This window comes from Borostomias antarcticus (genome assembly GCF_949987555.1).
Source record: "Borostomias antarcticus genome assembly, chromosome: 7".
NCBI classification, from domain to species: Eukaryota; Metazoa; Chordata; class Actinopteri; order Stomiiformes; family Stomiidae; genus Borostomias; species Borostomias antarcticus.
The window spans coordinates 22,800,725-22,815,046 of NC_140240.1; the positions used below are offsets into that span (position 1 = coordinate 22,800,725).

General features: G+C 45.9%; 1 protein-coding gene across 1 annotated transcript; it reads left to right on the top strand.

The window, feature by feature from the left end:
- Positions 1-1,720: 1,720 nt before the first annotated feature.
- Positions 1,721-9,939, top strand: LOC311311049 (importin subunit alpha-1-like). Its single transcript, XM_084440672.1, has 10 exons — positions 1,721-1,851; positions 1,966-2,106; positions 2,859-2,947; positions 5,276-5,544; positions 6,061-6,155; positions 6,743-7,006; positions 7,211-7,444; positions 7,953-8,135; positions 9,340-9,489; positions 9,800-9,939. Exons 1-10 carry the CDS (start codon positions 1,783-1,785, stop codon positions 9,887-9,889), a joined length of 1,584 nt encoding a protein of 527 aa, XP_084296798.1. The 5' UTR covers positions 1,721-1,782; the 3' UTR covers positions 9,890-9,939.
- The last annotated feature ends 4,383 nt before the right edge of the window (positions 9,940-14,322 follow it).

Here is a 14,322-nt window from a genome sequence, read left to right on the forward strand (position 1 = left end):
AGGTGCCTCTTCCCGGGGAAGGGAAGGCGTGTCGTCCCGACCCAGAGGTAAAGACGGTGACATCAGAGGCTCTTTTCATTCATGAATTCCAAATAGGCGCTGTCTTTGTGGTTGTACGGAGTACGGGGTTATTTATATATAATAGCCTATAATATAAATACGTTTTTTAAATATGTTATCTAAATGAGTTTTTTCTCGGTTAGACCTACCCCTTGTGTCCAAGGTCCTAAAAACTCTAATATGGCGATATTAGCATTAGGGGTGAGCATGCTTTGTCTCCTTGCAAATAATTACTAGAATGCTTGTATGAATATAAAAAAGAGGCACATCTGTGAACCGTAAAACAGTGGAAATTAGCAAAAAAGATATGAACTAATGAACTAATGTAATCCACAGAAGGCTACATCCCATACAGCTCGTATAATCATATGTGTTGAACGACTGCCCTCTTCTGGATAATATAATTCGGGTGCAATTGAATCCATTGTGCCTAAATATAGATTTAATGTACATCATTGTAGATTTGAAATTTAGAGAATCTTTTGCATCTGTTAAACCACACCGAAGCCATAACGAGCACAATAAATAATATGTTTATCATACACAATGAGACTGAATAATAGCATCGGAGCTATGTAGACGAACGATTTAAGACAAAAGAGATAACCTTTTGTTATCATGCATTTGATCTATTCCTATAAAACTAGATAAATATGTATTGATACTTGTAGGCCTATTGATATTGTTTCACAGTTATACATGCAGTTATTAATTCCACTAGAATTCTTACGATTAGGATAGCACAAACGTATTAGTTCCACTAGAATTCGTAGGGTTATGATTGTACAAACGTTTTTATTCCACTAGAATTCGTACGATTATGATTACAGAAACTTTTCTCTGATTGGATTAATCGATCGAATAAATGCGCGATGACCACAGTATCCCCTGGATAAAACGGAAACTAAATGCGACCCAGATGGGACTCGAACCCACAATCCCCAGCTCCGGAGGCTGATGCCTTATCCATTAGGCCACTGGGTCATCACGTTACCGAAGGACGTAAGCTCAGTCTATAAACAATAAAACAACAATGATCGTGTTCTATTGTTATAGGGATGGGCATATTCTCTAGGGTATATATCTCTCATATCTTTCAACTACTTCGTCTCTAAAGTATCTAATAACAACAGTCCGTAACATTTCATAGGTATTCAGACAGCGGAAACAATGGGGTGTTGAGTATCATCTCGCGATAATATATATAAAAAAAAGCGTTGCTACTGGCAACCGCTGTATGTTGGTAGTCTTTTTTTTAAATAAGGGCCAATGAAACAGCGCGTTTCACCGAATCAACCAATCACAGATCGGTGACACCGGGAGGTCAAAGGGCGGTATCTACGTGTGACATCATCGTGAGAACAAGAAGGAGTCGGTAAGCGCGGTCCGCAAGTTTTTTGGCACTAGTTTAATGTTGCTAAATTGTATTGATTCAAAATAGTTCAGTTGTTAAATGTTTATATATTCGTAGCTTGTATGTATTATGAATATGTGAACTGTTTTGCGGAGTTATAATTATTCGTGAGGAGAAGGTAACGTTAGTGCTTCACCCTGGAGCCACATGGTGCTGGTTGGTTATCTAATCGCTGGCTAGCTAGCAGCAGGCAGGGGAGTGGATCTGAAACGTTAGTATAGGGCTTAAACGTGTCGCTGTGCTTGTGTTTAACAGTAACTACCTACAAGTGAAGTCGATCACCTTGTTCAATAACCGAGAAGAAAGCAATGTCAGCAGCTGCCAACGACAATGGAGATCGTCTCACCCAATTCAAAAACAAGGGCAAAGATGCGAATGTAAGCAAGCTGTCAATATCTTAGCCGTCGTTGTAATGTTGGGGTGTAGCGACTGCTGGACGTTTTAACTTTATTTATTTAACGTTAGCTTGTCATCCCTAACTTTGCGTACAGGAATTGAGACGCAGAAGAATCGAGGTCAACGTGGAGCTTCGGAAAGCCAAGAAGGACGATCAGATCCTGAAGAGGAGGAATGTCAGCAGCTTCCCAGACGAGCCCATTTCACCGCTCCAAGAGAAGGATCAGAACGGACAGGTGACGGTTTGAATCACTCACTTGTCTTGGCTAGCGAATAGGATTCAAATCACGTCAGCTGCCGAGCAGAGCACGTCCCAAGCTTTCGATTGCATTATTAGTTTACCAGGACTGGGTTGCACCAGTTTGTCTTATCTTGTGACTAAACCCAAGCATTTAGTCACGCCTAAACCCTGACTAAACTCTTAGTTGCTACTAGTTAGTTGCATACTAGTTGGTGTCTAATTTCGGTTGCACCACGGCAATTTAGGCGTTGTCTTAACTAGTAACTACTAACTAGTTACTAAAAATAGTCATTGTATGACTGTGGGCACGATCCAAATAGCCAATCGGCAAGCAAGTAAAAAATATAAACAAGGAAGTTGATCGCCCTTACCCAGCCCTTATCAAGGAGCTTGGGCCGTGTCGAATGTCCATACTACATACTATATAGTACATACTGCAACTCGCCGACTACATGCTATTTAGTACATACTACTCCACGAAAACATGTTTAGTATGCGAGATAAATCTTCTCGAGTCATCCAGTGAAAGTGACGGGCTCCGGCTGCCATACGATTCATGTTAAACTTACAACAATATTGAGCTAGCGGAAAGTACATATAGAGTGGAAGTGGGTAAAGCCATCAAGCTAGCTTGTATATGTAGTGTTTGCATTTTACAAGCTTTCTAGGTTTATTTGTTATCCTTATCCATAAGCATCTCGTTCTCAGTACTGTTCTCACTTATAACCCTGTCCTCTGTTCCCACAGCCTGCCCAGCACTGGACAGTGGAGGAGATTGTCAGTGGCGTGAACAGCCAGAATCTGGATCATCAGCTGCATGCTACTCAGGCTGCCAGGTAAGGCTTTATCCAGATAAGCTCCTCTGAGCCTTTCACCGGCAAGAGATTTCGCATGAAGTAAAGCTCCACCCCATGACTTGTCTGTCTGTCGTCGTGTCTGTCGAGGTGCTCTGACTCACGGCCCAAATTCCAGCGGTCGCAGCCTCTCTAGACAACACTCTGGATGGACACGCTGCGGCACGCTTCAGAAGCGTCTCTCTCTGCTCTGGTAAAGATAAAACACCACCGGGTCTATTTTTTGACAGAAGCCCGCTTCTGGAACACATCGGACGGTAAGAAGAAATGGGTAGTCAGTCTCTCCCCCCCCCCCCCCCCCCCCCCGGGAGGCTCCGCTGTTACAGTGAGCCTGTCGTGGAGCAGATGGCCCGGCAAGTGAGACGTGCTGTGGTTTCTGTGCGGCGGAGGCCAGCGGGCTGGATGCGCAAGGCTTTGTAGATAGGCGGGTCGATGAGGCGGGTGTGAGCGCTGCGGCACCAAACCGGTGCGCAGTATTCACTGGTGGAGTAGACCAGGGCTAGGGCTGCCGTACACAGTGTTTACGCCTCGGTGCCCCAGCCTGATCGGACCAGTCGCCTCATCAACGCCACATGAGCTGTTAACTTCTTGTGCAGTGACTCGAGGTGTCGGCGGAACGTGAGCGACCTGTCCAATGTTACGCCAAGAGGTTGGTTCGGCGCTGCATGACAGAAGTGTTCCGTTGATGTGCACTCGCAGCTCACGTTTGGCTTTTTTGTTATTAGGGTGGAAGGCCACCGACACCGTCTTTGCCTCGCTGAGCTTCAATCTCCATTTCCGGAGGTATGCTGCTAGTGTCTGCATGTCCTGGCTCAAGGTCTCCACGGCCTGCTGAGTACCCCAGCGCAAGGTCGTCTGCGTTAACGTACTTCCTGGAGACTATGATCGGCAGGTCGTAGGTGTAGATGTTATAAAGGAGGGGGGACAGGACAGATCCCTGGGGGACACCGTTCTTAAGGCTTCGTAACCTGCTTCGCTGTCCGCTACCGGTGGTGAGGGTGAAGCTGCGGTTTGGGACAAGCTCCATGATCATGCTGACCATGTGCCTGTCCGGCAGCAGGCGGAGCAGCTTGCAGGTGAGGCCGCGGTGCCATACGGTGTCGTATGCAGCCGTCAGGTCTATAAAGACGGCTCCGGCCTTCTTTTTACCCGAGAAGCTGTCCTCGATGTCTTGAGTCATCAAAGTGACTTGATCTACGGTCGATCTCCTGCGTCGTAACCCTGCCTGCACCTGCGGGAGCAGCGGGTCGATGATTGGTTCGACGCGGGCGTAGATGAGACGCTCGAAGATCTTGAAGGGGATACATTAACAGATACATATAATGCTGTGCTTTGGTGGAACTTCTGTTTCCCTCAGAGAGCCTGGCTTTGCAAACTCATGAACTATTGGAATAAAAGTAGCCAGCTTTGGACTTACAAAGGTGAACCTCAAGCATTCTCGACTACTCATGTCACGCGTCCCTGTCCCGTCCAATCCCAACGAATGCTGGCTTCACAACGGAAAAAAGGGACGTTTTCACAATAAGTCTGGACGTCCAGAATGATTTCAACTTTCTCAGAAAACGGGGCACCGATCAGGTGACGGCATTTTAACTGCTATTCTGCTAGCCTGGCGTCGCCAGCCTGATCTCGCGAGCTCACATTCGATTTCACTCCGCAGATCAGTCTGGACATCCAACCGTTCTAACGGAATCCGCTCTAACAGAAATTTGTTTGTGCCAATCACAACCGTTTATCTAATATGGGGCGGGTTTAATAAGATGACGGAACAGAGGGGTGCCATAGAGGCATTTTCGCTGATTGGTTGTAGGTCTGTCCAATTGCGTCCAGAGTCATTTTGATCTACGCCCGTTGGTAACACCCCTTGGGAATCGGAAAGCAACTGAGTTTCCAGACCCTTGGGTTTGGCGAAGCCAGGCTACTATTCCGCCCCCCAGTCCCTGATTGGTTCCCGTAGACAACGAAGAGAAATACAACAGGAGTCCGTTAGTAGAATGAAGCAACAAGCGGTAGCGTTAACGTTAGAATAAACACAGCTACGAGTGCAGTTATTGCAGAAATAGACTCAATAACAACAATTACAGAAAAACATACACTAGCAGAGTTTATTAGCGGAAAATACGTTTTCGCTGCTCTTCCGACTGGCAGAACTTTGATCTATGTTTTGTTACACTGATTGGCTGAAGGAGTTTCTGTCACGTACTCCCGCCCACTCAAATGGGCGGCTGGAAGTCCAGACTTGGCGTGAAAACGTCTTCTTTTTTTTCCTGATGAGTCTGGTTTACTGGGCTACCAATGTCCCTCCCACAGAAAACTGTTATCCAGAGAGAGGCACCCGCCCATCGATCGCATCATCGACGCCAACCTCATCCCCAAGTTCGTGGGCTTCCTGGCTCTGGCCGAGTGCCCCCCCATCCAGTTCGAGGCGGCCTGGGCGCTGACCAACATTGCTTCGGGCACCTCGGACCAGACCACTGCTGTGGTGGCGGGGGGGGGCATCCCCGCCTTCATCAGCCTGGTGACCTCCCCGTACCCCCACATCAGCGAGCAGGCCATCTGGGCCCTGGGAAACATCGCAGGTGAGACGACACTCCGCTAGCCATGCATGCGTCTGTGATAGTTGACGCCAAAGTCAAGTTTTTTAGTCACTTGCTACATCATCCTATGAAAGCAGTGATTTTTTTCCCATTAGCTCCTAGATGCACACATGTATAGAGGTAAAAATATATATCAAAGAGAGAAACAGAGCCCTATATCGCTAAATCCAAGCCAGAAAATGCTGCCACTTCTTGTGAGGCGTCTAACCAATTTAACTCTGCTACACACGATTGCAGTATTCTGGAAAATGTCACATTGTAGATCAGGGAGCATTGATGGGATTCTTTGCTAAAAAGACATGTTTCTTTGGATTGTTCCCGTTTCTGGTGTGCGTGCGTGCGTGCGTGCGTGCGTGCGTGCGTGCACGCAAGTGTCTGGTATATGGTCATTATATAATAACATTATTACAACATGGACAACATATTCCAACATTATTCCAACATTATTCCAACATTATTACAATACTTGAATGTTTGGTTTTCTGCCCTCTGCCTTAGGTGACGGCTCCAACTACAGGGACCAAGTGATTAAACACGGTGGCATCGAGCCCCTGCTGTCCCTGCTGGCCGTCCCAGACCTGGCCGTCTTCTCTGTGAGTGCTCAGCCCTTTATCCTGCTCAGCTAAAAAAGGCTTTATGGAGATATTTGCTACCGATGGACAGTGAACTAAAGCATTGCTTTGTCAGAACAGAGGCTACTAGTGTGTTCCTTGTTTTACCATGTTGTATGGAAATTAAATGTCTTTGTTTAGCAGGACTTGTGGTGCCAAGAGGCAGCGTCAATTGTTCCCTTTTCACCACTAGATGGCGCAGCTTACTTATAATGTTAACAAACATATTTATTCATCACACAGTGAGACACATCACACGGTTGTAGCCGGCAATGCTTTAGATTGCTATTCTTGCACTTTGCCTTCAGCACTAGATTATGCTCTTATTCACTTCTTTTAGAAAGGAGATGCACTTGTGAGTTCTGGCAAGTAAGTAGTACATTGGCTTTTCCTATGTTAAATGCTATTATTGTTAGTCGCTTTGGATAAAAGCGTCAGCTGAATGACTGTAATGGAATGGAATGTCCATCGATGACATGTTTCTCCTGCTCTTAACCCACTACTGCCACGTGACACTTCCAGCTCTACGCCACTAATCTGATCCGGGGCCTGTCCCGCTGTCGTTTCAGTCCGCTTACCTCCGGAACGTCACCTGGACGCTGTCCAACCTCTGCCGGAACAAGAACCCGGCGCCGCCGCTGGCCGCCGTGCAGCAGCTCCTCCCCGCGCTGGCGCGCCTCCTCCACCACCCCGACCAGGAGGTGCTGGCCGACACCTGCTGGGCCGTGTCCTACCTGACGGACGGGCCCAACGAGAGGATCGAGGTGGTGGTGCGGGCCGGCCTGGTGCCCCGCCTTGTCCAGCTGCTCGCCTTCGGGGAGCTCGCCGTCGTGGTAGGTGTAGATGCTGTGGTTACCACCACCCCCCCACCCCCTGATAAATGGCCTAGGTTGTGTTAAGTGCCGAGTACATTGCGCTGGAAACTAATTCCATTTAGAGTATGGGACGGAGGTTTGTATGGTTATAGCTCAAGCCCAGCGCGACCATGGCGAGTCACAAATGGGGTTTTTTCCGCTGACGTCCTCCGCCCCCCACAGACTCCCGCCCTGCGCTCGCTGGGCAACATCGTGACGGGCACGGACGAGCAGACGCAGAGCGTGCTCAACGCCGGCGCCCTGGCCGTGTTCCCCGCCCTGCTGCGCCACCAGAAGGCAAACATCCAGAAGGAGGCGGCCTGGACGCTGTCCAACATCACCGCCGGCAAGGACACCCAGATCCAGGAGGTGGTCAGCTCTGGCCTGGTGCCCATCCTGGTGGAGGTCCTCACTCAGGTACGACCCGGGGGGGGGGGATGATCACACACTGGGATCAGTACTAGATAACATCAAGGGGTAATGATGTTGATCCTTTATTTCAATAATTGTATTTACATAACAGTAAACAAGTCACACACACACAATAAACAGGACATACAATAATCTAGACATAGGACAAACAAGAAAGGAAAAATATATTTTAAATAAAAACATGCAAAACAAAAGGTCATACAATCAAACAAGACAGCAACCACACAAACACAAATCACACTACGAACATGGGTCATCATCCTACACACCACAACGGTGCGGTGATGATGATGATTCTGTGCTGCTCATCTCACAGTTTGGCAGGTCGAAATGCTTCGCTTAACTGATCAAGTCCTGTAAGGTGTATGATGGGGGAAGTAGAATGTTGTGCATCGCGCCTTCGTCACGTTTACAGGTCCAAAGGCGTATTTGAGCACGCGATGCAGACGTTTGGCACGTCCTTATAATTTTTTTCCCCCACCTTCTCTTCCAGGGGGACTACAAGACCCAGAAGGAGGCAGTGTGGGCCATCACCAACTACACCAGCGGGGGCACTGTGGAGCAGGTGGTCTACCTGGTCCAGTGCAACGTCCTCGAGCCCCTCCTCAGCCTGCTCTCCGCCAAGGACAGCAAAACCGTCCTGGTCATCCTGGACGCCATCGCCAACATCTTCCTGGTACGTCAAGGGCTGGACCAGCTGAGACTCTGTACCGCTGGTCCGGTGCTTTTTTTTTCCGGTAGCGCTGTAACCAAAAAACGCATCCCAGCTTTGCGTTAGAATGTCAAGGCATTTCCTGGTTTGAAGTTAACAAGTTAAAACTAGACTCGAGTCAGTCTTTAAAGTCGCACAGAAACGTTTGAGATCATCTAAATTCCGTAGTTTGAGTTCTTGATCCTGTTTGTGTCATGACCATCACATATGATGTTTGTGAATTTAAATCATAATTTTGCAAGTCAAGAAAGTTGCAGTTTGTTGTAATACTGTAAATCAGTTATTCCAGAACAATTTTAGAATTCTTAAAGTCGCACTGAAACAGACGTTTGAGATCATCTAACCTCCATAGTTTGACGTATTTCTGACGCAAACAAGCTATGAGGGTGGGACATATGTTTAGAGGAATTTGATTGGAATATTGACAAGTGGACGGGTTTTAAGAACTTTAGACAGATTCGATAGAAGGATAGCGTTGATTGACAGGGTGGATGTCGTGAGATTATTGTCCTAAAATCTAAGGTACCTGTCGTCTTTGCACGTGACCTACCGTTTTCCAGGAAGTATGAAATTATATACTTTGATATAAGATTACAACAAAAGTAGAATTTTGTAATTTTTTGGGCATACATCGTTGAATAGGTGAACACTATGACCAATTATGTGAACCAAAATTGGACAGAATGCTTTTTTCATTTCAGTGAGACTTTAAACGCTGCGCTCAGCTAGAGACTGAGGACATTCGTCCAGGTTTCGTTGCTAAAAGTGGGTGGAAACAATTTGAGAGATTGAAAAAAATAAACTGCATTGCAGAACCTGCAAAACCTGCATTGCAGAACCTGCATTGCAGCCTTTTTAGGGCGGTCCTTCCTAATTGGGCGGTGACACGTTTTGATTTCAATGTTTTGATTCTCCAATGTATTTGTGGTAAGGCAGATCCGTCACCCTATTGGAGATGTAGCCAGTGGCTCTGATTGGCAGGGTCGGTTTTGGCCGCTGTTCTAGCAACGATTTTCAACGGAGACGTCTCCAGACTTTCGGAGGTGGAGAACTCCGAAGTCTGGCATCGCGAGACTAGGGGAACACCCCAACCGTGTGTGCTGGGCGTGCGTGCGTGTGCGTGTGTTGCCTGAAGCCTGACCCGGTGCCCAATCCCCCCCCCCCCCAGGCGGGAGACAAGATCGGCGAGATGGAGAAGCTGTGCGTGATGGTGGAGGAGTGCGGCGGCCTGGACAAGATCGAGGCCCTGCAGTCGCACGAGAACGAGGCGGTCTACAGGGCCTCCCTCCGCCTCATCGAGAAGTACTTCTCCGCAGAGGTCAGTCGTCTTCATGCCCTCCCGGAGGCTCCTCCTCCCAAAGGATCATCGCTTTATCGTCAGCGAGTGCGGCAACTTAGCGATGCCTCGCGACGACTCTTGATTTTTACATCATGTGTTTGTTTATAATAAGCTATCGGATTTGGGACTTGCACCTTTCCAATCATAGTCGAGGGAGGGGAAGATTCAGGCTGACTTGTGTTTTTGTCTCAACTCCAGTAGACTTGAGTGGGATAGTGTAAGCGTAAGCAATATGGCTGATGCAGTTTCCACTGTACTGACCCCCATCCCCTTTGCTTGTCTGTCCCAGGAAGAGGAGGATGAGTCTGTGGCTCCAGAAACCACCACAGATGGCTATGCATTAAAGATCCCTGAGAACCAAAGCACTTTCAACTTCTAGAGAGACACGTCCTCCACTCCACTCCTGCCCAGCAGGGTTTTATCGTTGAGCTGTCTTCTATTTTCTGTTTTGATTTTGTATTTGTTTAGCAGTCTGATCATTTCACAACTGTACATACACACAAAAGACAAATATCCACATTTTACTACAAACTCTGTAAATAAACTTTATTAAGAAATTTGGATTGGTGGTTTATAGTTGTCTACAGAATACTTGTCAGTCATTTTCAGAATACTGGAATATGAATTGCAATTCCTGAAATATTCTCTAGTTACTACTCTGTATCCTAAAAAAAAGGAAGCCTAATAGTCTGGAATGAGGAAAGTATAGCCAATTTTAGGATGACCGTTATTTCCCTTTTTATCAGTTGTAGCTGTAGAATATAAAGTACTTAAAGGACAATGCTCGTTTTTGACAACCTGGACCTTATTTACGACATATTATAAGACGTTTGACTCACCGAGATCACTTTGGTGTAGTTCGGAGGCATGTAGAAGAAATGTAAAATCCAGCGCGAGCCAGTATACATGTAATGGCGGTGGTCGGGGCACTTAGAATGCAGTTTCTAAAAATCTATTTTCTGCCGCAAAACGGTTGTTTTCATCAATCTGTCTTGATGAATTGCTAGTTGTGCTTACAAAGAGCATAGGCCTGTTGTGTTGTTTTTCACATGCCTCTGTAATATGATCTTTAGATACGTCTTTAGACACGAAATAGCTTCCTCACTTGCTCCAGCACGCATGCGCACAGCGTGCTGGAGCAATGATTGCGCGCTGTGCGAATGCGTTTCAGCTCTAATCAAACTTTATGCTAGGAAAGAAATCTGGGTGTGATTCAGCTTATCCAGGCTGCAACTCCCACCCTGCAGCGTGGCTGTCAGACTCCTGGAGAAAGCTGCTGCTCACCTGGTGCTCAACGGCCCCATGCTCTTCCACACAACTTCCCTTCTCCACCCTCTGCACTGGCTCCCTGTGCAGCCCCCATCCAGTTTAGGACTCTGGTGTTAGCCTACAGGGAAAGGAAATGAACAGCTCCTTCCTACCTGCAGGCCATGGTCAAACCCTACACCCCCGCCCAACCACTTTTCTCTGCTGCCTGTGATCGGTTCCCCTGTCGCTCCGAGGCCCCTACGGTCACGGCTCTTTTATTTCCTAGCCCTGCAGTCGTGGAATGAACTGCCCACTAACGTCAGAACAGAGCCAATAATACATACTGTTCATAGTGAGCCATGTTATTATTGATCAACTTGGACTGTTTCCTCTCTCCTTGTCAGTCATTAAAATATGTCCAGTGTTTCACAATACTTATGTTTAACATTTCATTATTTTGTCTCGGACCATTTCTGAAACAATCATCGCTGTCAGTATACATTTCCCTTCAATGTTATCGCTTGCCCATTTGTAACCATTTAACTACCAGACTGTACAAAAGAATTGCACATGTTACAGATCTCAGGTGTGAGACCTGGTAGACAGATGAGATTCTGTTATAAACAGATAACAGAAAGAGACAGAAATGCACTAGGTAAAACAGTTTTGTAAAAAGTTGTAAATGGATGAGTATAACAGAACAGGTGTCAAGTGCTCTTCCCTTAATCGTGTGCATGCAAACAATGTGTTAAAGGGGAACGCCGCTGTCATAGCAAGTTTAGCTCAAATGTCGCTTTGTCCTCAATAAAACCGACCCGTACACACCAACATTTAACCGATCCGTGCAGTAGTAAGCTAGCTCCTTTTTCCTCTGTGCGTGCACCCCCTTTATAATGGAGGTCTATGGGCCTCTGCTAAAAACTATGATAAACATGTATTTTCAAGGCATGTGTATGTGAGGGTGGATATGTGTGTGAGTGTATGTATGACATACAATATGTATTTGAGAGTGTGTCTGTATATATGCGTGTGTATGGAGTGGGGCAGGAGTATCACTCCTTCCCTGCAGCATGTGTGCCTGGCTCCTGCTCCTCTACAGTATGGGCTCTCCATCTTCCTCTGCAAAAGGCAAAAAGAAAGACAACAAATACAAGTTGAGCATATTACTTGAAGCAGGTCCTCAGATCGACCAGTAGATCTACCTGATATTAACTTGAAAATATGTTTCTGCATATAAAATACAACATTCACGTGCAAACACTAAATTGAATTTCATATAGAATCGCAATAAAAAGAATGAGCAAAAAACTTGCTTTGCCTTTTTTAAGAAACAGTCTCTAGTTTGGCCATAACATCTTTGTCAATTTCCATGTAACGAGCTGCGACCTGCCTTGCTGGTGGGATGATACACAGGATGTCTTGAAACAGGTACCAAAGGATGTCTTTACAGGCTGGCCAGTAAAATCGGTTGGCTCCAATACTTTTCATACATCGAACCTTGACGTGTGTGTTACTTGTGTCTGTGATGATCCCAGGGTACAGTTGACCGTTGTATTTCAGCACAAACTATTTGCCAAGAACCTCAGGACAGACCACTGAGGTGCTTTTGGAAGGTGGTCTGTGGCTGTGTGAGCCTTCTGAGGTGGCTGTGAAAGGAGGCCTGTGGCTGTGGGAGTCTTCTGCTTAATGAATTTGAAATGCTTTGCAATCGAGCACTTGCAGCTCAGGTGTTGTTTTTGCTGTGCACAAGCAGCTGACATCCCTGTAGTTCAGACGAAAGCTGGGGACTATCTGGAGGTGTGGTGAGGTGCTTTAAGGCTTCTTTCCTGGACTTGATACTGTAGTAAGTCTCCCTCCACTTTTTGCGATGTCTGCGCTTTTCCCTCCCACTAAGATCATTGACTAGTTTCTTCCTACCAGATGTTATGTCCTCTCTGTATTTCTGCCGTTCCTTCGAGTGTTCGAGTGTACAGTGGTGCATAGTCGTCTATTGTATACTGTATACTGAGTACTATAAACAACTAACTCTGCACCACTGTACACTCGAACCAACACCTGACAACACTTGAGCAATTGAACACCTTGTCTATACAATAGACAACTGACTCTGCACTACTGTACACTATCACTTGAATCAACACCTAACAACACTTGAGCAATTGAACACCTTGTTTATACAATAGAGAACTTACTCTGCACTACTGTACAGTATACTTGACGTGTTATGTAATTGCACTGCCTGTATCTTGGACACAGTCACAGCCATCCATGATCAGATACTGCTGTCTGGCCATGTCCTGTCCGGGTGGGGCTTGCACCTGAAGACCATCTTTGGGGGGGCTGGACATCAGCGTTGCACAGCAGCCGACACCTGACTGGTGTTGCATCACGGTGTTCTCTGGCCTCAACCACACCAGGCATCCCAGCATCAAAGCTGCAACAGAACAGAAGGGAGAATAGTGCATAATTAAAATAGTGCATTTAAATATTGGCCCAAAATAACATTTATATGAAGCCTTTTTTGTGTCGCGTAGACATACAGTACATTTAATCTGCATAATAACATGATATGGTGGTGAATAAAAACAGTGGTCAGAGCAGATTCCTGGTGCCACAGCACAGGTGGTGTTGTAGTCCTATCCCCAACTGAAAATATTGATCTAATGATTAGTCAACCCATTAATATATATATAATATAAACAGCGCACTATCCACTCGGCCACCGCTGACCTGGGAAATCTGTAGAGTCTCTTTGTTTTGATGTTCTGGGACCACTGCCTCTTGTGGTAGCAACAATAGAACTGCAGGTCAATAACGACAACAGGGAAGGACAGACAAATAGGATTCCCTCTTCTTGGTGTGTCGGCTTACAGCCAACACACAAAAAGAATCACTAACAACATAAGAAATACTTAAGGTAACACTGTATGTTAAGATTGACGTTGCCAGTCATATTTACAATATACAATTTTGGTCTTCCCATAGCCTTCAGGGGTCTCAAATGATGCAATATCCTGTTGATCCTTTCACATTTGGAATTGATTTCTTTAGAGGGGCAAATGTGTCAGGGTAACAGGACTGAGTGAAAACCTGGGGACACTACTAAAACTGTGTTTTTAACTAATATATTATTTTTCTTTGGAAGAAAATGTATTTTATGTCTATATTATAAATTGATTCACACAATAATACAAAGAAAATACTTTTCAGAAGGATTCTAGTCAATATATTTCATTGTAAAGTGTAGCTTGTTCAGTGTTCTATGTAGTCTTTATTAAGGTTTTAGATCATGCATCTTCAAATTGCAATAAGGACAAAGAGTAGGACACCTTGATTGATAATTGAATGTATTATACAGATACCCTTCATGCATATTTCTGAATGTAATGTCTTGGGGACAGAAAAGGCATCGATTTGGCACAATGGCTTTTATGTCAGTGCCCCTTATTTTATTTTTTTACAGCTGTGCGTGCGTGCACTCGCTGCTTTAGAGGAACATTTGATGGGAGACGGAGAAAGCCTACTGCTGAGTGTATTGAAACACTATTGAACGAGAATATTATT